The 21,519-nt window shown below is 51.6% G+C and overlaps 1 protein-coding gene across 4 annotated transcripts in view; it reads left to right on the forward strand.

Moving 5' to 3' along the window:
- Window positions 1–21,519, forward strand: part of COL15A1 (collagen type XV alpha 1 chain) — a 100,905-nt gene that overhangs the window by 53,864 nt on the left and 25,522 nt on the right. For all 4 annotated transcript variants that reach the window (XM_040631657.1, XM_040631658.1, XM_040631656.1 and 1 more), the window contains 14 exons: window positions 53–202; window positions 708–851; window positions 3,407–3,466; window positions 4,643–4,735; window positions 5,778–5,903; window positions 6,455–6,517; window positions 12,424–12,459; window positions 12,876–13,016; window positions 13,218–13,286; window positions 14,091–14,126; window positions 14,232–14,315; window positions 15,651–15,716; window positions 17,710–17,745; window positions 19,657–19,719. In XM_040631657.1, the coding sequence (XP_040487591.1) occupies window positions 53–202; window positions 708–851; window positions 3,407–3,466; window positions 4,643–4,735; window positions 5,778–5,903; window positions 6,455–6,517; window positions 12,424–12,459; window positions 12,876–13,016; window positions 13,218–13,286; window positions 14,091–14,126; window positions 14,232–14,315; window positions 15,651–15,716; window positions 17,710–17,745; window positions 19,657–19,719 (1,167 nt within the window). The remainder of the gene's footprint in view (window positions 1–52; window positions 203–707; window positions 852–3,406; window positions 3,467–4,642; window positions 4,736–5,777; window positions 5,904–6,454; window positions 6,518–12,423; window positions 12,460–12,875; window positions 13,017–13,217; window positions 13,287–14,090; window positions 14,127–14,231; window positions 14,316–15,650; window positions 15,717–17,709; window positions 17,746–19,656; window positions 19,720–21,519) is intronic.

Below are 21,519 nucleotides of genomic sequence, written 5' to 3' on the forward strand. Positions count from 1 at the left end.
TGAACCAGGGGGGTACAAGAAGTGGCCGATTTTCATGCCTTTTTTGTTTCAGGGTGCAGTCAGTGAAGGAATGTTCACAACACCAGCAGCTGCAGCAGAAGTGCACCCCAGCACTCCTGAGGAAGAGGAGACTCACGGGGTCCCCACAAGCGGCCTGGTTCCCCCTATACCCACAGCGGCCCCTGAGCAAGCAGCCGCTTCTGTAAGTGTCTCCTAGCGTTTTCTGTCTGGCTCACAGCAGGGAGAGGGGTCAGCGTCCTGAGACAGGAACAGTCACTGGCTTTCCCGGAGGCAAATGCAACACTCAGCTTCAGGAGAGCGCAGATCTGGGTCAGGGCCACTGGAGGGAGGCAGGGTGCCTGGAAGGAGCATGACAGAGCAGGTCAGGGAATCAGGTGCCCAACCCTGCTGCTTCTAGCTTTGTCCAAGAATTTTCTCGGAGTGCTGCCAAGTGGGCAGGGGAAAGGGTTGCTAGGGGGAGGGGGGAAGGAGCGCCCCATCGCCGGAGGAGATGCGTATATGGGAGGGGGATTATGAGTCTGTGCTTCTGTGACTGTGTCGCACGTAAGGACGGTTGAGGGTAAACAAGTGTGGTGAAACTGGACTAACACCGTAGGAATGACGGTCACCCAGACTCTCCGGCAGCCTGCTGTGCCTTGCGTCACAGGCCAGGTGGGGTGATTCCTCTTGTTGGTTTTGCTTTTCAGGGTTCTGGTGATGAGGAAGACCTAGCAGCAGCCGCAACGGAGGAGCCCCTGCCCGTGACTGTGGCAGAAGAGCTGGACAGCAGCCCCCCTGAGAGGCCCCCACTGCCCATACCCACAGTGGCTTCTGAAAGAGGGGTTACTCTGGTAAGTGGCGTGGAGGGGCAAGGATTTGGCGTGGCCTGTCTTAACGGAGAAGAAAAAGAAAGGCCAGAGTCCTGGGAGGGACCCGCCCCTGGCTTGCTTAGAGCCGGGGTCCATTTTGGCTCATCAAGTTCCAGATTTGGGCATTTGAGGGCTATGCAACCTGGGAACACACAAGGAGGCTGCAGGGTGCAGAGGGAAAAGCAAGAGGTAAAAGGTAGGGCACCTGGCTTCATGACCCAAATTGTCCCCAGATTCAAATGAGAACTTTGTAACAGGCAGAGCTAGCCAAAGATGCCTAGACCCCATCTCAGATGTCACGAGAGTCCCATCTCCGACTCAGGGAAGCTTGTAAGATTCAGCAGGGACTCAGAGGTGTGTGTGGGTGACCTCCATGTCCCTTCCCCCATGCATTTCTGTAATTCTGGGCTGTACTTGTGAGACCTCACGCAAACCCTTTCTTTTCTTTGGGCCTCATTTCCTCCTCTTTATAGGAGGATAGCTGTGAGGTCAAGTCGAGGATGCAGGTCTGGGAATGTTTGGAAAGTTCCGTATGCATGCCCGGCATTGTCACCCGTTAAGGGCTGTGACTTTGTGTCTTAGAATTGGGAACCCCAGAACTGATTCTCAGCATGGGCGAGTGTGAATCTGAATGAAGCTGCTCTTCAGATGTGAATATTTTGAGGGACAATCTGGTGACCAGAGTTACCTGGTCACTTGCACTTTCAAAGGCTTGACTCAAGCTACAGGCATGTGACCCATGTGACCCATCACAGCGCTCCAGGACAAACCCCGTACGGTTGTCTAGTTAAACCAGCCATGTTGGTGGCCGTATGATGCTCTTACTACTTCTGAGAAGCTCTTTGCAAACACATATTAACAACCATGAAACATCTTCTTGTCTTGGCTCAGAGAGGCCATGTGGGAAGGAGAGGGCAGGTTGGGCCCCAAGCAGAAAAGGCTGGTGCTGGGACCATTCTGGAGAACGCGTTGGCTCTGGTCAGGTGCCTGGAGCGTGTTGTTTGGGGTTGACATAGGCAGCTCTGATCAAGGAGAGGGCAGAAGCAGTAAGAGGACCGAGGCCCAAAGAGACCGAATTGGGAGTCTGGGAGAACCAAAAAAAAGGCGTGGGGCTTAGTTCTGGCCACCTCTCCTCACCGACTGGTGACCTTGGCCTCTGCAGGCCTCAGTTTCCCCATTTATAATCAGAGGGTCCTTCCAATTCTGGTGTTCTGTGGCTGGGCTCCAGGCTCTGCCTTTGATTTTCTTCCTGGGAAAGCTTGGGCACATGGGAGCTTTAGAGACCTGGGTTTGCTTCTTGGTAGTTGTAGGGTTTCCAGAGAGGTCTTCAGTACTTCTGTGCTCCAGTTTCTCCATCTGTAAAATGGGGGTGGCGATGACTACCCCTCGAGGACATTGTCAGAATGAAATGAGGTGACGTTGATGGGAATGCCTTGTCTGGTGTCTGTCACCACAGGATAATGGACTTCTTCTGAAGCAGCAGTGACATTTAACTGTCACCACGGGGCTGTGCCCACAGCAACCAGGGCCAGGGCTCCTGGGAGCCCCACAGCCTGCGGAGGTCCCACCCACAGAGCCTGCTCGGGCCAGAGGCAGCAACGTGGCTGTCTCTGGGGACCCTATCCGTCTGCGTGCTGGTCCCGGTTCTCTGCCCACCCCCCACCTACCCCAGGAGAATGCTCATGAGGCTGCCGGTGGGGTTGGAGGGGAGGGAGGGCTTGGGGTCTGGGGAGGGCGGTGTCCTCACTTTGAGCTGGCCTCCTCAGTGGACTTCAGATGCCAGCAGGGTTCCGGGGAGCAGTCAGGGAGTCTAGGAGGGCATCACACCACACAGGTTTCATGCGAATTTACTATTCATGTTTCCATTCCTTTTGGTGGCTGAGGCCATTCTGTCACCTTTTTTTGTCAGAGCAGCCATTTCTCTGGACCCTTTGTGACAGCTAAATGCCCCCTGGGATGCTGCCCTTTCCCATTTTCTGCTTCATTTTTCTTTTCTCCTTCTCCTTTCCAAGTGGGTGTTCCTGTCACTCTGAAAGCATTCCCTGAGCTCTGGCCAAGGGCCGGGCACTGGGGCCTGGAGGGGATTCAGGCACCATGCCTGCCCTCCAGGAGCGCACAGTCCCGGGGAGGCAGGCCTACGAGCAGTAAAGGCTCTGGACAGGCTACGGGGCTGGCGGAAGGAGCAGGGTGGCCAGGACCTACCTCAGAGGGAGGCACACTGGGCCTGGCTACCATGCTCTCGCAGGACCTGAACCGGGGCGTGGGGCGGCGGGACCCTAGATGGTGGGATGGGGAGGGTCCCTACTGCCTCCTTCCTTCCATCAGTCCCATCCACGCTATGCGTGTGATGCAGAAACGAAGGGCTCCTGAGCCCAGCGTGGGCCGAGTGCCCCTTGGGCTGGCTCCTGAACAAAGCCTTCCCCCCTGCATAAGCCTCATCTTAAAGATGAGTGGTGTCTACAGGGAAGAGAGGGGACAGTATGTGTGTGTGTGTGGGGGGGTGCCCAGTGCTCCACTGACCAGCTTGTTCTCTTTAGGGTGAAGCTGGGGAGGGGCTTCTTGGCCACCCTGAACCTGCCAGGCCTACTGGACCCACGGTGAGACCCCCTCTCCAGGCTCAACACACACACAGCATGCAGGGGCTGGGATGCTGAGAGATGGGCACAGGCGAAGGTTCAGGGTGCCTTCCAGTGAGACGTCGGGCCTTCTCCTCTATCAGAACCCTCAGTTTGCTCCGGACCAGAGTCTGTTTACATCCCGTTTATATCCTGTGCCCAGAATGGCCCATGTGTCTCTCAACCACATCCCAAACAACTCCTCACCATGCCTCAGACCTGCTCCTCCCTCAGGACTCCCCATTTCTGGGAGTGGCACTCCGTCTTCCTGGATACCAAAACAGAAATCAGGAAACCTCCTCCAGTGGCCCTTCTTGCCTCTCATGCCCCATCCAGTCAGTCTCCAAGCCCCGAGTCTACCTGGTTCCTCAGACGGTGGCAGCAGCCCCCCATCCCCACCTGCCTTCTCCTACCCGCATGTACACGTCACTGCTACCCTTCTCAACCCAGCCCTGACCTCCAGCCCAGCTCCTTCTTGGGGCCTCGGAGCGCGTGCTCCATGCACGTTCCGTGATTGAATTCCACTTCACCTGGTTCTTATGCTCAGGAATGAAGTCCCAGAAAGGGTTTTTTTAAATTCCCTTTTGTTCTTTGGAGGAATTTGATGGCATTCAACAAGTATGCACTGAATACCTTCTTGGTACCAGATCTTGTGCTAAGATACTGGGCATCCAGAGGTACCTCAGGATGGGCCAACCCTGGAGGGGTCCTAGTCTAGAGGGGCTGCCAGACATATGCACAACTGAGCTTTGAGTCAGGTGGTCCTACCACCAAATCGAGACCTCAGCAGAGGTTGGTGAGGAACAGAGAGTAGGGAGAGATAAATTCCATCTCCACCCGGAAATGGGGTGGGAGGGCTTCCTGGATGTGATGACAGTGGAACTAGGCCTTGAAGAATGAGTAGGAGTTTGAAAGGCAGGAAGGGAGGCTGAGAAGATGTGAAAGACCATAGTATGTTTGAGGACCGGCTGCCCGTTGGCTGTGCAGCGGGAGGTGGTGGGGGAGGAAGAGAGGGGTAGAGGGGAGTGGGAGAAAAGGCCAGAAGGAAGGTTGGCAGCAGCAGTTACAGGGCTACAGAGTAAGGGAAGACTTGGTGACATGGCTCTCCTTAGGGAGTGGCAGGTGAAACCAAGTGGTGGGAATTTCTTCTCTCTCCAGGTGGGAGCTGAGGCCGAGGGCTCCGGCCTGGGCTGGGGCTTGGACGTTGGCTCTGGCTCTGGGGACCTGGTGCTCAGTGAGGAGCTGTTAAGAGTAAGTGTGAGGGTGGCACAACCTGCTGTCTGGGATTGCCTTCTCAATAATTGGGAGGATTCTTTTTTCCCCTCCACATGTGTCTATATTTGGCATTTTCCACTTGGATCAGTTTTGTTCTAAGTGAATATGAGCCTTAGTTTCTATTCAGGACCTCTACTTTGCCACTTGTCCCCTTTCCCTGGCATCTAGGGCTGTCCCACAGCAAGTATGTCCATGATCTTCACCTCTTACTTGGCTTTGCCCCCATCCCGTTTACCCATGCCAGAGAACCGCTGGACTCTTCTCTAGGGGGTATTTCACACTTGGGCTTCCAGACCCTTCTGGAAATCCTCCCTACCCTGAGGCAACCCCTCCTACCTCTTCAACCACTACTTCTTCCTCTTTGCTCTTGCTCCCTCAGCCTCCTGCCCAAGGCAGGGCCCTCACTGGTTCCTGGGGAGCACCTCCCTGCTCCAGCTGCAGCTGGGGGCTTTGTCCTGAGGCCCCCAACCTCACTGTGAACCCCTGTGCTGAATCCCCACCTAGAAGACTCCACTCAGTTGCCCCTCGGCCCACTCCTTAGGGTGAGGCCAGAAGGATTCTGGACTCACTGGATAGGGGCGGTGAGAGCCACATGCGTCTTCCAGGCTGGTGGGATCAGCCAACCCAGCTGGAGGCTAAAGAGGCTGCTACGCTGCAGGGAGAGATTTAATACGGGTTCGCAATAGGCAGTTTTTGACTGCTCTGTCAGGTAATCAGAAAACTAAATTAGAACACTTCTGAAAATTCTAACTGAATTTTTATTTTATACACACATCTGGGGAGAAAACATGGTATGATGGGCTCAGAAAGACCTGGGTTCAAATCCCAGCTCTTCTAATAATTAGCTGTGAGTGTGTGAGCCCAGACCAACTCACATTATCTCACTGAGCCTCAGTTTCCCCCATCGGTCTCTACTTGCAGTGTTAGAGTGAGGAACAGAGAGAATGGATGGAATATACATGCTTCATATAGGTTTATCCCCTCCCCTGCTGTTTCTTAACAGATATCTGTTTTTTAGGGTCCCCCAGGCCCCCCGGGCCCACCTGGCTCACCTGGGATTCCAGGAAAACCAGGGACTGATGTTTTCATGGGACCCCCTGGATCGCCTGGAGAGGATGGAGCTGCTGGTGAACCTGGGCCCCCGGTGAGCCACTGGGGTCGTCTCCCCTTCTCCATGGCCATGAGGCTTCTTCTAGCCAAGGAGGGGCATACAGAGCCCAGACCCCAGCTCGAAGGCTACTAACAGAGAGCATGCAGCTTGCTAACATTTGTAAACAAAAAGTTCTCAGCTGAGTCATTGCTAAGATTCCTAAGAAGCAGAAGCCAAGAAATAACCATCCTGCACACTGCTTTGCTGCTTTATCTTAGTATAGGAGATGCAGACTCATATGGAATCTTGGAATCTTAGGACATCGAAGTGCTGAGTCTGTAGCACGAGGCCCTCAGAGACCATCTGGTCCGGCCCTGCCCCCAGCTCCCCGCCAGAGTGAAGGACACTCATCCCCAGGTGCACGGTCAGCAGGGGCCATGCTGGGGCCAGGGACCGGCAGTTCACCCTAGACTGACACAAGGCTCCTGGGCCCACTGACCTCAGCACCTGCTCAGTCCTCCCAGCCATGGCCTCCTTCTCTAGGAAAGGGTCATACTTGGTTCTTATCAGAGATGTTGTGGGCTGATTGTCATTGATGTTCCCAGGGCCCTGAGGGACAGCCTGGAGCCGATGGAGCCTCCGGCCTTCCTGGGATGAAGGGAGAGAAGGTACGGACAGGGTGGGAGGGGTCCAACACTTGGGGGCCACCAGGCCCACACTGCCCCCCTCTGACCTCTAGGCCTGTCCGTGCTTCTTAGGTGAATGAATGACCCTTTCTAATCCCCTCCTAATCGTCTCTCCGCTGCATGTCTCCATCCCAGGGCTCTTGATGCCCAAACCTGAGCTCAGCGTGTCTAGCTTCAGTGAATGGTGCCGCCATCTACCCAGTCACGAGGACCCAAAGGCAGAATCTTCTCTAAGCCCTCCTTCCTCTCCCTTTCCTGCCGTGCCGCACCTGTTGCCAGGACTGATCCGTCTGCCATCCACATCCCTTGCCTCTCTCCGCCCTGATCTGAGGTTCATCTCTCCTCGCCAGCACCGCAGCTTCAGGCTTCTCGCCAGTGTCCCGTTCTTCCCACCCGCCATCCAGCTTCCACCCACCTGCCCTACCTGTCCATCCTCCTGCAGCAGGCTCCCTCTGGTCTCTGCTGAGAAGTATCGAGGCTTGCCGCTGCTTGCGGGACCGAACGCTGACAGTGCCCAGACCTGCCTTCCCAGCTCTGTCTTCGGCTGTTCCTCACACGGCTCTGGGTCAGCCAGCAGCCCTGCTGCAGTGCTCTGGGCATGCTCCTCCTGGATGGCCCCCTGACCTTTGCGCATGCTTTTTCTCCATCTCAGGTGACTTTTCCTTTCCTCGTCCTCCAAGGGCCAGTTCTGGTATATCCTCTGAGAAGCCCTTTCAGACTCCCTATGAGCAGAAAGCAGCCTTCCTTCCTGCACTTCCCATTAGCACAGCATTGGTTCTGCCAGGACCCCTCTGAGCCCATGTTAGCTTGTCGTGACAAGCAGCTCTACACGGTCTGTGTGTCCTTAGACTCCAGCTCAGGCCTCCAGTAGGGTTTGATCAGCAAACTGGCCATTCCCTTCACTCTCTTCATTCTCTGTCAGCCTGCGTTGTCCTCTGTCTGCACACCCTACATGGTGCTGCAGGGGTGGGGTTCCTGCCCCTACAACAGTTCCCAGCCTCTTTGATGAGATAAGCCATGCCCCCCAAAGGAGAGCAATCAAGATAAGGTGTATACGCAGATAATAAATCATAGAACACTAAAAAAAAAAAAACATAAGGTAAACCTCCTTGCTGTGATGGAGTCATGAGTTTCACCAGGGTTCAGAGGAAGGAGACTCCCTCCCAGCTGGGATAGGGAGCAAGGCCTTCTGTGGACTCCACTGCATGAAGTTGTGGAAAATGCTAACTCCCCAGACACCACCATCTTTGCTGAACTGAATTTCCAGTTTCCGTCAGCTCTCAAGTGTGTTTATTTTAATTAAAACAGTAACTCGATTTTCGTGGAAAGCTCATTTCTCAGAAAAAGAAGAAAGAAACTAGTTGTCAAGCTTTATAGGACTCATTTTACATGTACCAACTATTTCATAAGAAATTAGATTTTGCAGGAAACATCACAGACCTACACTGTTCTTCCCTGTCCTTCTTACCAGCTCTCCCCTACCCGCCCCCACAACACCCCTCCCATGCTCGTCTGGTATTTAAAAATACCCATGCCCACATCCGCACAGTGACACGGGGCGGGCACTGCTCAGGGCAGCAGGCTCGCCCAGGATCACCGTTGGAGAGAAATTACAGTTTTCTCCCCTGAATTTGCTATGAGTCCTAATTTGTTACACCATGTGCATAAGACGCTTTCTGGTCAAGTGAAAGCAGACTCTAGAAGGACTTGGGATTTTGCATCTAGAAAGCTTGAATGAAACCTTGCAGATAACATTTACCTAAAAAATATTTCTTAAAAGCCAAAAGTAAACCAAGGAGCATGGTATGGATATCAAATAACAGAAGGTGCTAGAGAAAATGAGCAGTCTCTGGGACATCACACAACATAGGATCCAGTGACACATTTGGTCCTTGACTCCCCTCCATGATATCTGTTCTTCAGCTTGCACACCCCCTGTGACAAGGGACTCATTCCCTGCCAGGCAGCGCGTGGACACGTGTAGGGGGATCGTTCCTCACGCTGCTCAGAAAACAGCCTCTCTTCTTGCTCGCAGGGCATGGAGACTCGTCTGGGCAGTTGTCTAAAGGGGAGTTTTCCCCCAAAGAATAAGGTCCGGCTTATTTGTCTGGCAAAAATATATATATATTAATATATATTATATAATATATATATATAATCCTATACATCATTTTCAAATTGGATTGTCATCAAAATGTGAACGGTCATTAAGAATTTATGAAATAGGCTGTTTTATGTTGAGTTCGATGACAGGCATACTCCTCAATTTATTTTCCCCTAATTAAGATGAGCAGCTACTCTGGGATCTTTAGCCCATGAAGAAATAGGCGAAGAGTCGCCTGCTTTCCCTGCTACAGAATGCTTCTGGAAAGGATGCTTCTGGAACATGCTGGAAATGGATCTCTGGAAAATGCCTTCCTGTTTTGTGCCCCACACACTGTGCCACCCAGATCGTCAGTACACGCGTAGTGTTTACAATCACCACTCTTGTCCTCCTTTTATAATCTGAATCATTCACGGTATTCTTTGGTGTCAGAAGGTGCTGGGACAGCCAGGCAGGAAAGAGTTTGTGTTTTGAAGTTTTCTTCAGTGCCCAGGATTGCTGAGGGGCGTTGAGCTCCCAGTAACGGGCTTCGAGTGATCTCACTGAGCTGCCGAAATGTCACTGCTGGGCCTTGTGTAGTAGCTTCTGTCTTGCCGGTGAGAAGAGGGGAAATGCAAGTAAATCATCATCAACTTTCCTTTCTCCACTGCGCCCCTCTTGGGCTTTGAGCAATTCTCTAAATTTTACACACTACAGAACAGGGTGCCCCTCAAGAGCCAAGCGGCAAGCCACGTTTAACAGAGATCCGGTGATGGGTTTGGAGCCGATAACAGCTTCTTTCGCTTGAATGTTCCAATATTGGCCCGATTTCCTATTTCATATCTTCTTTAACCATCAGAAGTGTTTGGTACAAAATCAGGACGATAGGTCTCCATCAAACCAAATCGACCATGGTCAATTGTAATTGTAACAAGTTGAAGTTATCAGTATAACAAACACCACGACTCCGCTGATAGACACGCACCAGGCAGGAAGTTGTGCCATCTCAGATACCACAGCAGGGAAAAAAAATCGATGTATTTATTAGGTTCTTTGATGTTCCTGTACGTTGAAGTCTAATAAAGTTCTTACCAAATCCAATTACCGTAACGAGTGGAAATTTCTACTGAATTCTGAAGCATGATTTTGTAGCACTCCTGCACCTCGGTCTTTTGCAGTATTTCTGTTGCGGAACTGGCCTCTCCATACTTCACCGCCACAGCCAGCCCCACAGCTTGGCTGGTTGGAATTCCAAGGTCCTCATGTCTCACACTGAGCAATGAAGTATAGCTCTACCACCATCATTTGGGGAGCAGGGAGTCTTTGCTGACTCTCGTAATTGGAGTTCCCGGTTTTCAGTGTACCCGTTGATGTAAATTCCAATAAGATGAGCTCTTCCGGGCCCCAAGCCGATCTGCTCAGATTCCAAAATGGTGGCCACCGAATCTGTGAGCTGATGGAATGGGTCCAAATACTGCCTTTTTGCATGTACAAGCTGGATAAAATCATCTGTTTCTGAGACCGATAACTCAAGGTCCGAAATATCTTCCAGAACTTCCTTTGAAACTGCTACAAGATGTACTCTTGACTTGAAGAGCTGGGAACGTAACTTAAGAAAGACCGTTTTTCACTTTCTGATCATGATTTTCTTTAACACGCTCAGCTGGCAACACAATAAGTTCTTCAGAGGATAGAGTCCAGAAGTCAAGAGAGGAGGCTAATTTAACTTCTGTTTCACGATATCCCTGACTGCGATGTGACTTGTTCCTGGAAAGGTGCACAAGGTTGGCTCTTCCTTCAAGGACAGATGGCGACAGGCCGCAGAGGACAGCGCGGCTGGTCACATCCAAGAAAAGCAGGCGCGAAAACCGTAGCCTCCAGATAAGGCCGCGGAACCCGAACGCAGTTCTTTTTGTTTCTGCCCACAGTGAAAAGTCCCATGAGGTTTCTCTCCGGTCAGGCTAGTAGGCAGAGAAGCCTCTGAGGCCGGCCACCACCGCTGCCTTCTCCCAGCACCCCTTCCCCCTCCAGCACCCCCTCATGTCCCGGCGGCNNGCCTGACTCTGTAACTCCCTCCTCATGTACATCTGTGTGATTCAGCCCTTATAGAGCACTTCCTTCCAACAGTTACGTATTTTTGTTTCTCAGATCTCTAATTGTTTCTTTTGTGTAACCACTGTGCTTATTTCATGATCGTTTGTGCGTGTTTCGTGGCTGGAATACCCTCCCCTTTCTCCCTGAGAATATGTATTGTATACACTGGGAGTCCTGATGGGCTTGTGTTCTTCACGCTCCTTCCCCGGGCGTACGTCCCGTTGCTGGCACTGCCGCCTCCCCTTCACAGTGTTGCCTTCCCTCGGATGTGTGCTGTTTCTTGCTTGTGTGTTTGCTTTGGAATTGGAACCCACTTCGGTCTGCTTTCTGTCTCTGTGCGTATGGATTGTTGGGGAGTTCGGGATTGTTGGGGGGTTGGGCGGCAGCTACTTCGGAAACTTGCAGGTTTCAGGGAGCGGATGGTGGCAGTGCGGTGTGCCATTAGGCAGAGCCCCTCAGCAGCTGGTCTTATGAGTTTGGGGTACCGCTGCACCTCCCTGGGTTCCCCTAGCACTCTGGGCTCTGCCCTATGCCCTGACTCCAGTAAACAACGCTTATTGTTCTTGTAGGAGCGGGGACTGAGGGGTGAGGGGGATGGGCAGGGCTTGTAGGCCTTCTTGCTCCAGAATTTCAACCTATCTGCCCATGAGAGCCACACCCTGCTCCTGGCTTCTGCCACCGCTCTGCAGGGTACTTTTTCCCTTGCGCTTTCCCTCCACCACTGAAACCTCTGGCTTCAGCTTCCTGTGTTTTCCCTGTGGCGTTCCTCGCTATTTTCAGGTTCAGTGTCATTTGCCATCTTACTTTTGAGTCTATTATTTTGGAACTGCCCGTTCTGTCCTCTCTATAGATTTGATATAGAAGGGCGATCCAGCCCAGGGAAATAGGGGACTGGGGAGAAGGGCACAGCCACAGATGGTGCGTACATCCCCATCAGGTGTCAGGACCTTTTCCTGGGTCCTTCTTTTGTGGATCCTGAGCGAGTCTCCCACTAGGGGCCTGCCGCCCACAGTCCCCCGATACAGGGCCATGTTTCTTATGGTTGACCCCTTGTGGCCACCAGCTCCCCATTGGTTCTCCCCTCTGCTCGGAGCTCACAGCTGGCTCTAGTCTATGAGATCCACATCTAACCCCCCCCCCATCTAAACCTATACTGTGGTCCCCACTGGGGATGGATATGCAACCTACTTTAGAGTGATACCCCCCGACTCCATTCTGGGGCCACCCCAGCCGGCTTCTGGTCTTTAGATATATCCAGAAGAAAGTCAGTCATCGGTCCACAAATCTCCCAAAGTCTGGGGAATACACATCAAGTTCTTGAAGACCCTTTCTTGGCTTCAAGTAGGAGACATATCCCTTTACTTGCGTCAGGGGAGGGTGGGGTAAGGGACCGGCCAGGACACGGACAATTCTCCAAGGGAATTCTTCCCCTCCAATCTCTTACTGGTTAATCTTCAACTTCTCCTTTTCAGTCTTGAGGTAGGTAATGAGCTAATAGTTGGAAAATGGATTTCTGAAGCTTTCAGTCTAACTTGCCTAGCGAAGTGACGGCTAGAATGCACTCGGTTTGGAGATGTCAGCCCATTTTCAGATCCTGTTACTTAAGAGTCAGTAATTCTGCGTTTTCTTTTCTTTTGATTATACCAAATGAGATGTATATTAATTGGCCTTTTTTCTTGTGTTGTGTTTTGTGTGTGTGTGTGTTTTCCAGGGTGCAAGAGGGCCTAATGGCTCAGTCGGTGAAAAGGTAAAAGAAAAAAAAAAAGCTTTCTTTTCCCTCTTGTCCTTTCTCCGGGTTTACTGTGATTGGGCTGTTGGGCTGGAGTGCTGCGCGTCTGCGTGTCAGGCAGCAGAGAGAGACGGATCTCAGAAACTGCTCAGGGAAAGCAGAACAGCTGGAGATGGAGGTGGGGGACAAGCGGCGGTGTCTGCCCCCCTCCCACGCCCTCCACACAAATGCTCACACGCACAGAGTGGATCAGCTTGTCTTCAAGTGAAGTGTCAGTTAGCAAGACAGCAGTTTCTGTACCTCAAAGCAGTGCCCAGCAGAGAATCCATCCACCTCATTAAATTCAAAGAATGATTTTCGGACCCAGGCATGTTTGTTACCCATTTCACGAGTGAACCCAGGGCTGCGCAATAAACCTGTCCTCTTCCTTATAGGGTGACCCTGGCAGCAGAGGCTTACCCGGACCTCCAGGGAAAAATGGACAAGCTGGCTCTCCTGGGGTCATGGGACCCCCGGGGCCTCCTGGACCCCCAGGGCCCCCAGGTCCTGGATGTGCAGCGGGACTTGGGTTTGAGGTACTTCCCCCCCCCCTTCTGTGGTGAAAGAACAATGTGCATTAGGGACTGTTGGGAAAACCAGTTAACAGAACGCTGGCCCAATGGCAGAGACGGTGGTGACTCCCCCACCGAGCCCAGCCCCAGGGCCCAGCTCCACACCTGGTACCAGCAGGTGCTCAGGAACTGGATATGGAATTCTCATTCTCTTTCCTTCCCCAGATTACCGAAGGGTCTGGAAGCAGCAGGCTGTTGCACGAGCCCAGAATCTCCGGACCAGTGGCTCCGAGTGTAGGTTGAGTAGGGAAGCCTTCATCTGGAGGACTGTTGTGCTGGAGTGAGGAAGCGGTGGGGGGCCATCCCAGCTTTGCTATTTTCAGTAATTCTCCCTCTCTGTGCCTTCAGCGTCCAGCTGTGCACGGGGGAGACCAAGTGCTCTTTATAGCTTGTTGCTTTGAGGAGCAGCACAGACGTTTTGTACAAAACATCATAGGGGAAGACTTGAAAGATCTCTCTCTCTCTGTCTCTCTCTGTCTCTCTCTGTCTCTCTCTCGTCCCTTACCATCAAGCATCTCTGCTTCTTTGCCTCCTACCTGCTGCCCCCTTCAGTACTCATACTTTCCTCATTTCAGAACCCGGGGCTCCTGACAGGTGCTCCTCCGCCCTGCATCAAGCCCCAGGGAGGTGTGGTCCATCTTCTGCAATGATTCCTGCTCTCCAGAGGACCAACCCCCGATCTCACTATCTTTGTCAGATGGGACCCAGAGCTGAGCGTACCAGTCCAGGAGAAAGAGCCTCATAGGGGCAAGCAGCATAGCCCCTCCGTGGTTAAAGAAGACCCTTCCCTATCCTCCTGACGCAGTGGGCTCTGAGATTCAGGGTTAAAGGGACACTCACCCTGTTCTGGGAGAGAGCTTCTGTGGGTGTTTCTTCTTTCTGACTCTGGAAGGGGAATTGGCCCATCATCTTTTGCTCCCATTATCTGGGGGCAAAATCCATATGGGCGCTTAGGGAGAGACGGCAATATGGGAGGATAGATGGGGAGTAAGCGAAGTGAAGAGAAGAAAACCAAAGAATGTTTGTTTGTTTTACCAGGGTCCCAAAGGAGAAAAAGGAGACCAGGGACCCAAGGTGAGGTCACAGATCTGAGGTGGAGCTGGGGGAAATTTCCAGCCAGGTTCTAGGCGCGTTATCCATGTACAATGAATTTTTCCCCCATATAACTGCTGTATCCAGGGTGACAGAGGCATGGATGGAGCCAGCATTGTGGGACCCCCTGGACCCAGGGGGCCACCAGGTCGCATCGAGGTCTTGTCCAGTGTGAGTATCATCCAGGTTGGAGCATGGCTGTGTATTTTCTGCCTTTGCTAAAGGGGAGAGAAGGTTGTCCACCAGTTCAGGGCCTTCGGGGCTGGTGGTTACACAGAGGGCACATAGCAGGCATCTGGCATTGGAGTTTCCACCTGCCAGCACGCCCTGCATGTCTGTTCCTACCCCCAGTTACCACCGTTCTCTCTCATGGCGCTTCCAGAACACTCCTCTGGTTGGCAGCATTTGCAGTCAAGAGAATGGCTGTAACAGAGCTGTAACAGAGAGGTAGAGGAACGTAAGTGGGGGAACAAGTGAGGAAGTTGTTTTTGGGAGATGAGAAATTAAGGAAGACTTTCTGGAGGAGGTGTCTTTGAGCAGAGACTCGAGAGCTGAGAAGGATCTTACCAGATAAGTGTGAGGGACAGGACTTCCAGAAGTCAGTTGGCAGGGACACTCTGAGCCACATCTCAGAATAGAACGACGTGGGCGTGTCCAAGGCACAGGGAGCTGATGGCTGTGAAGGGCGTGGAGAGTGATGGAAATTTGTAGAGAAGGCTGGGATGGGGTTGGGACCAGAGCAAGGGACCCTTCATGTTAGGGCATCACATTGGTGAAGACTGTGGCCGTTTGGAGACAAATGATGTCCTACTGGTAGATGACAGAAAGACAAAAAGTCCCAAATAACTGGAAAAAAAGGATGACTAGAGTTTAAAAAAGGGGGGGGGGTTAAAAATGTCAAGCATGAGTAAGGGTGTGGTGAAATAGTTAATCTCATACGCTTTAGCGACAGTGTAAATTGTATGGCCCCTTTAGACAGCTCTTTAGCAATCCGTTAAAACCAAAAATGCCCATACCCCCAGTTCCTCGTGGAACTATAGTGTATGGTTGGAGAAAGCAAGTGGAAAAGTAATACAGACAGCCTGATGCCATTTATGTAAAACAGGCACATGGACACACACACACCACCAGCACTGCAAGCTTTCTGTGAAGATATATATATATATATACACACACACACACACACACACACATATAGATAGATAGATAGATAGAGATATATATATGCTTAAAAATATAGATGTGTGTTTAAAATTTTAAAAGCAAGCAGGCATTCATGTATTGCGCAAGCTTAAGGTTAACTGAAAGAAGAAAGTGCTACAGCAGCGCAGGGCTGTTTTGGAAGAAGTGGGGGAGGGGATGGATGTGTTGGCAGTGAGTTTAGGGTGTTCTCATGTCTGCCTGTGTTCTGTCACGCTGCGGTGACTTCAGTAAAAGCCTCGCCGCCAGGAGCAGGGTGGGACATGTGCTACCCTCTGTCTCACTGTCTGTTTCTTTTCTTTTCAGTCTTTGACCAACATCACCCACGGATTCATGAATCTCTCGGACATCCCTGAGCTCGTGGGGCCTCCGGTGCGTATCCATAGCTGTCCTAGAGTGAGGGTCCTACCCAGATGCCCCTGCGGAAATGAAGTTGGGTTGGTTTGGAACCCTTTTAGCCCCTGAAGCGTGGAGCTAGAATATGTCAGAATAGAAGGGGAAAAGAATTTTGCATTTCTGAGAAACTGCTATCACACTAATTTGATTGTTCAGGGAGTTTTGTCCAATGCAGTGGAAGCTTCCAGTCTCATGTCTCAGAAGTATGTGTCATGGAAATCAGAATCATAAGTAACAAACCCATTGATGTCCATGTGATGGCTTTGGCCTGCTTTTCTTAACATGATCTTATTTCACAGAACGGGAAGAGCCTAGAGAGACCAAACCTTGTGCTAATGGGAAAACCAGCGCACAAGGAGAAACATGACTTGCTTCGGACTTTCTAGCCCCCTGTTAGAGATCAGGAACACTCAGTGAAGCTACAGTATTTCTGCAAGTCCACAGAGTTGGTCTATGGCCACAGCAGGACCTAAGAGAAAGGAAGCTTCTTCCTGAGGTCTGGGCCACACACTCCCATGGCACCTCCCAGCATCTGCTGGTGACAGCTGGGGAGAGAGGAAAGAGCTCTGAGGAGCCTTGGGGTCCCAGCCCACCTGCCACACACCACCCTGAGCCTCTGAGCCCGTTCTCTGATAATAGCTCACCAGCTTTGGGGCAGCTCGTGAGAGGTTGGCGCATGTGGACCTCCTTTGCAAATGGCGCACTTTGTGCAAGCCCACATGGAGACTGAGGCTTATGCTTCCACAGCTGGGCAGCCCAGATGTCTTCGGGGGGTCACCCACTCCGGTGGTCCCCACTGAGGTTGGCCTGAACCCCCACCACCCATGTCTTGGGGGACCTTGGTGCTCTCCCCAAGACTTCTGCAGATATCTGGGAGGGTCTTCTAGAACCAGTCTCTCCTGCTGGGAGACCTGGTGGTGGGTCCTTCCACTGTCTCTTCTGCACTATATCCACTGGGGCTCCCTTTCCTTGATATCTGGAACATTCAAAACACCCCAGTAATCAACCCCTAAAGCAAGCCAGCTATCAGGCAAAAGTGCTCTCACAGAGGGTCTTGGTATTTACCAAACTATTGGACGTTTGGGGTATTAGAGGGATTATTACTAAAGCAACGTACAGGCTCAAATCAACGATTTGGCCTCTCTGTTCTAAGAGTCCCTTGGTCTTGTCTGCCCCCACCCCTTCTCCCTCTCCCCACCGCTAGAATCCACCTTCCCCGCCAATCCCTGTCCTCCCCTTAGCAAATCCAGGCCCTCAAGGGTCCTTTTCAGTCCTAATGAAGGGCCAAGATTTTCCTACTCAGGTGCCCTTTCCTCCCTGAAGGGACTCAAGTCCCAGCCAGCACCCTCATGCTCTCCCACCCCACTGTATATACAGGGTATTAAGAAATGTGTTACTATCCAGTTGTCTCTCTCTTTATGTATTCTGCCAAACTCACAGACCTTTAATGAGTATGTGGCTACCTGAGCCAGCAGGCAGAGCCCTGGCCAATGTGGAGTGAACCACAGACTCTCTGTCTATTCTTCTCCGAGGGAGAAGAACTGCGTGTCACCAACATGCCCCCACTTCCACCCCCAAATACTTCAGGGCACTCTTTGGGCCCACTCCTCAGAAATGAAGGGCTTATTCTCCAAGAACATGTGTTGAGGTCCACGCTGAGTGGTTTCACAGAGCAGGAGTCAGCCACTTGAAATGCAGAGTCCTGCCTGGGGGTGGGGTGGGTGTGGGGCCTCTAGGCTCCGGGCACAGTTTCTGGCTCGGTCACTAACTAGCCTTGTGACTCTGCACAGTTCCTTCCCCTCCCGGGCCTTGGCACCCTCCTCTACAAATGGATCATGAGATCCCCCCGTAGGAACACGCTTGGGCTTTTGGGAGGTGCTGGGAGGGGTGGGCGCCTGAGGCACAGTGGTCCTGCTGGCTCTGGAAATGCTACTCCTAACCCACCTATTTGGTTTTTGGTACGTCTCAGGGTCCGGAGGGCATACCCGGGCTGCCAGGATTTCCAGTAAGTACCACAGTAGCCCTCTTCCCTCTGTGCCCTGGGGCTGTGTTCATTCTGTTCCTTCCACCTGGAATGCCGTTCTCTTTCTGCATGACCAAGCTCTGTGGCCATCTTGTTCGTGTAACCTGTCCTCGTTGACCCCCACCTGGAGTGATCCTTTCCTCCTCTGAGTCCCATAGGCTTTATTTTCGGCTCTGCTGTGATTCTTTTCTGCCCTGAATAACAGTTATTTGTGTCCTTGTCTTTTTTTTTTTTTTTTCTCGATTTTACTGTGAACAGCTCATGATGGCTGGGTCTTATCTCTCTCTCCCACGGTACCAGCGGAAACCAGAGCCGGTGGTTGGCTTTCTATGAATGCAAGTGGATGAGTCAAGCATTTCGGTCAATAGATAGATAGATACAGTCGATACAGTCCCAGCAGATCAGTTTCCTAAAGCGAGGAGGTAGTAGCGATGGAGAATGGGGAAGGGGAATCACAGACCGGAAGTCCAATAATTCATAGTCTGTGTGCACACGATTGCGGTTTCCACCATGGAAGGCAAATATGCATTTCTGTGTAGAAAGTGATCAGTTCTGTCTCAACCGTTGAGCCTTGTGCTGAAGCTCAGGGCTCCAGCGTGAGAGCTACGTGATTTCTCCAAGACACTCCAGCTCTGGAAGGTCCCAGTGCCAACAGGCCTATGCACTGTCTCCGGATAAATGAAGGAAATTTATCAACACTGTGACATAAATTAATTCTTGATGGTGGAATTACAAGTGATTTCTTTTTCTGTTTCTTTCTACTTTTCTGAACTTTTTACATTTTGTTAAAGGAGCATATTCAGTGATGACACTGAAAATACCTATGAACTAGACCTTAGACACAGGAGAGAGAGTGGCAGCCGTGGAGGGCGCCTCTTTGTTAAGAGAGAAAGAGGCCACACCTCTGAGCTCCGGCCGTGGCTTGGCTGCTTCAAACTGGTGGCATGTTCCAGAACACGTTTTCCTCTAGATGAGTAGTTCTGTGTTCCTGTGGGAGCCTCCAGGGCCAATTTAGGGAGTAAAGAGGGGGCCATTAAGGCAGGTTCCGGGCCCCCGACCTCTAATAAAGAAGCTCCATTTGACATATTTTATATATTGGGTTTTCATTGAAGTCTTGTTTGAGAAAAAAGGACTGAAAAGAGCTTCATTGCTAAAAAATAATAATAAATATTTGAAAGCCACTGCTCTCGTGGGTAACTCCCCCTTTAACCCAGCAGAGAAGACAGGGACTTGTGCAAAGCTCCATGGCAGTAAAGTGTGTAAGCCTTTTTGGGGCAGCCGTCTGGCTGTGAGTCATCGTCACAGGTATTCAGCATCTGTTGGAGTTGAGAAGAGGTCACCTCTGCCTGGTGTGCAGAACTTGGCTCTGCAGAGGGGCGGATGGGCGTTCCTGCAGGGGGAAGGGTATGGGCGGAGGCGCAGAGGGGAAGGGGAAAGGCTCACCCTAGTGGGGTGACGGGGAGTGGGGGATGAGGTGCTGAGGCTGGCTGGGCTGGGTTTGGATGTCGGGCTGGGATGGTTGGATCCCATCCCATAGGTGGTAGGGAGCCACAGAAGAAGTAGGAGTCATGGAAGGTGAATGGTGGGTGGAGGCCGGCTACAGAATGGCCTGAAAGGACCCACGGGGCCAGCTGAGGCAGCAGGACCAGGCTGTTTCAACAGTGCCCATCGGAGGAAGCCTCCAGGCCTACTTACGCTCAGCTTTGTCTTCTTTCCACCAGACCACCATTCCTGCAGCACTTAAAATTAAGAAAATATCATGGCTCATGGTGACTTCCTCCCACCAGCAGAATGACACTCTCTATTCTTCTACTTTTTGAAAAAACACTTCCATTTGGTTAAAGCAGTTTAATCTTAACAAACTACAAAATAGCCTCTCATGATTCCTTCCAGGGCCCTCGAGGACCAAAAGGGGATACTGGCGTGCCCGGATTTCCAGGACTGAAAGGAGAACAGGTAAGAGGGAGCCAGGTATTTAGTAAGCTCACGCTCCAGAATTTGCTAAGCATTTCCAATTGGCTGAAAGCAGCTGTTCACTTTTAAAAACTTTTCGAGATATAATTCACATACGACAAAATCCACTCCTTAAAGGATTGTGAAGTTCAGTGATTTTTAGTATATTCACAAGATTGTGCAACCATCACTACCCAATTCTTGGACATTTTCATGCCAAGAAGAAACTCCCTATTTATTAGCAGTCACTCCCCAGCTATTAACTTTTCTAATCTCCATGGTCCTCCAAGGTGTAGGTGGGTCGTGGGTGGAGAAATGGATTCTCATCACAGTTTGGGAAAAGAACGCAACACGCCTTTGAATGTTGTTGTCGTGTGTGCTGTGCTTTGTCTAACAACCTGTGGGGAGCACCCATTAGAGTGTGCGCTCCCCGAGGGCAGGCCACATGCCAATTTCTTTTCTATGGTTCCAGTGCTTAGCATAGGTCCCGGTACCCAGATGGCACCCAAGACATTTATTAGATAAAAGAATATATAATTAATGAGTACAATGAAGGCTAATATTTAGAAATTATAAGCTGGGCGTTCTGCATTTGTACGGCAGTCTTGGTCCAAAATCTTTGGAATAAATATTTAGCATGCAAAGCATGTCCTTGGAGCTCCCAGGACACTGAACGGACCTTTATACCCTTCCACATTTGCCTCTTAGAGTGAACTCCCCAATTGGTTTTTATAGATAAGGTGGAGAGTGACATCCCTCCACAGCTTGCAATGACTGGGGACTGGGTCATTAATTCATCTATGCATTCGTGTACTCATCCGTCGCATATCCGTCCCCTGGGGTATGCCAGCCGGTTTCCCATAGTAGGCACTAGGGACATAGAAGTAAGACATGAGGAACAGATGTGCAATCAGCTAACAGAAAGTATGGCTGTTGCTGTGCTGGAGGTCTGTGCAAAGCCAGTAGGAGCAGCCCTGGAGCCTGCCTTGAGAGTCACAGAGGGTGGGTATGTCTCCAAAAGGAGGGAGCACTAAGCTTCTCTCTTTCTCCCCCCACCATTCCACCCCAGCCTCCCAATAGGACCTCTCGTGTCTGTTGAACCATAATCTTAGAGAGGAGGGGGTGCAGTGTGCTGGGCAAAGGGGTCTAAGTTTGGTGCCACATGGGGTGATGTCTTGGGATGCTTTTCGATGTCTTGCGATGCTTTTCGCTGCCGTGGGTCTTTGGCAAGCAAGAATGGTTCTTGCCTTAAACACAGTTTCTAGAGGGACCTACATGCCATCGCCGCCCCTAATCTCCTGCCATCTTGAAAACTGGGATGGCGCCCAGCCAGCTGTGCTCCAGCCCTCACGGCAAATGCGCTTTCTCTTGCTCTGCCTCTAACACTTTTGTGCTTGTCCTTCTCACTGCTGCCGTGCTCAGGACTGCCTTCCCTCACCAGTGGAGTGGTAAGATCCGAATATGAGGTGTGGGCTCGGGGACGGAGGGAAGAGGCTGCTCTGCTTGCTTTGGCACCACTGTCCTGGCTGTTTCTGGCCCCGTGGAAGGGAGACTTTCGTGGGGTCCAGCCCAGCCCCCCAGGGGCCAGTGCTGAAGTTTGGGGCCAAAGCCTCAGAGTGATATAGAGAGTTCGTCCCCCCGGGCTTCTCTGTGCACAATATCTTCTTGGAAGCCTCCTGGGAGAAGTAGGTGGCTCTGCTGAGGACAGGATTTGGGGCAGGATTTGCCTCCGGTCTCCCCAGCTCCCCAACATCTGAGATAACTTTGCCCTGATCAGGTTTGCACAGGATCCCAGAGTTAGGG

This window comes from Ursus maritimus, unplaced genomic scaffold (assembly GCF_017311325.1).
Source record: "Ursus maritimus isolate PB19 unplaced genomic scaffold, ASM1731132v1 scaffold_17, whole genome shotgun sequence".
Lineage (NCBI taxonomy): Eukaryota > Metazoa > Chordata > Mammalia > Carnivora > Ursidae > Ursus > Ursus maritimus.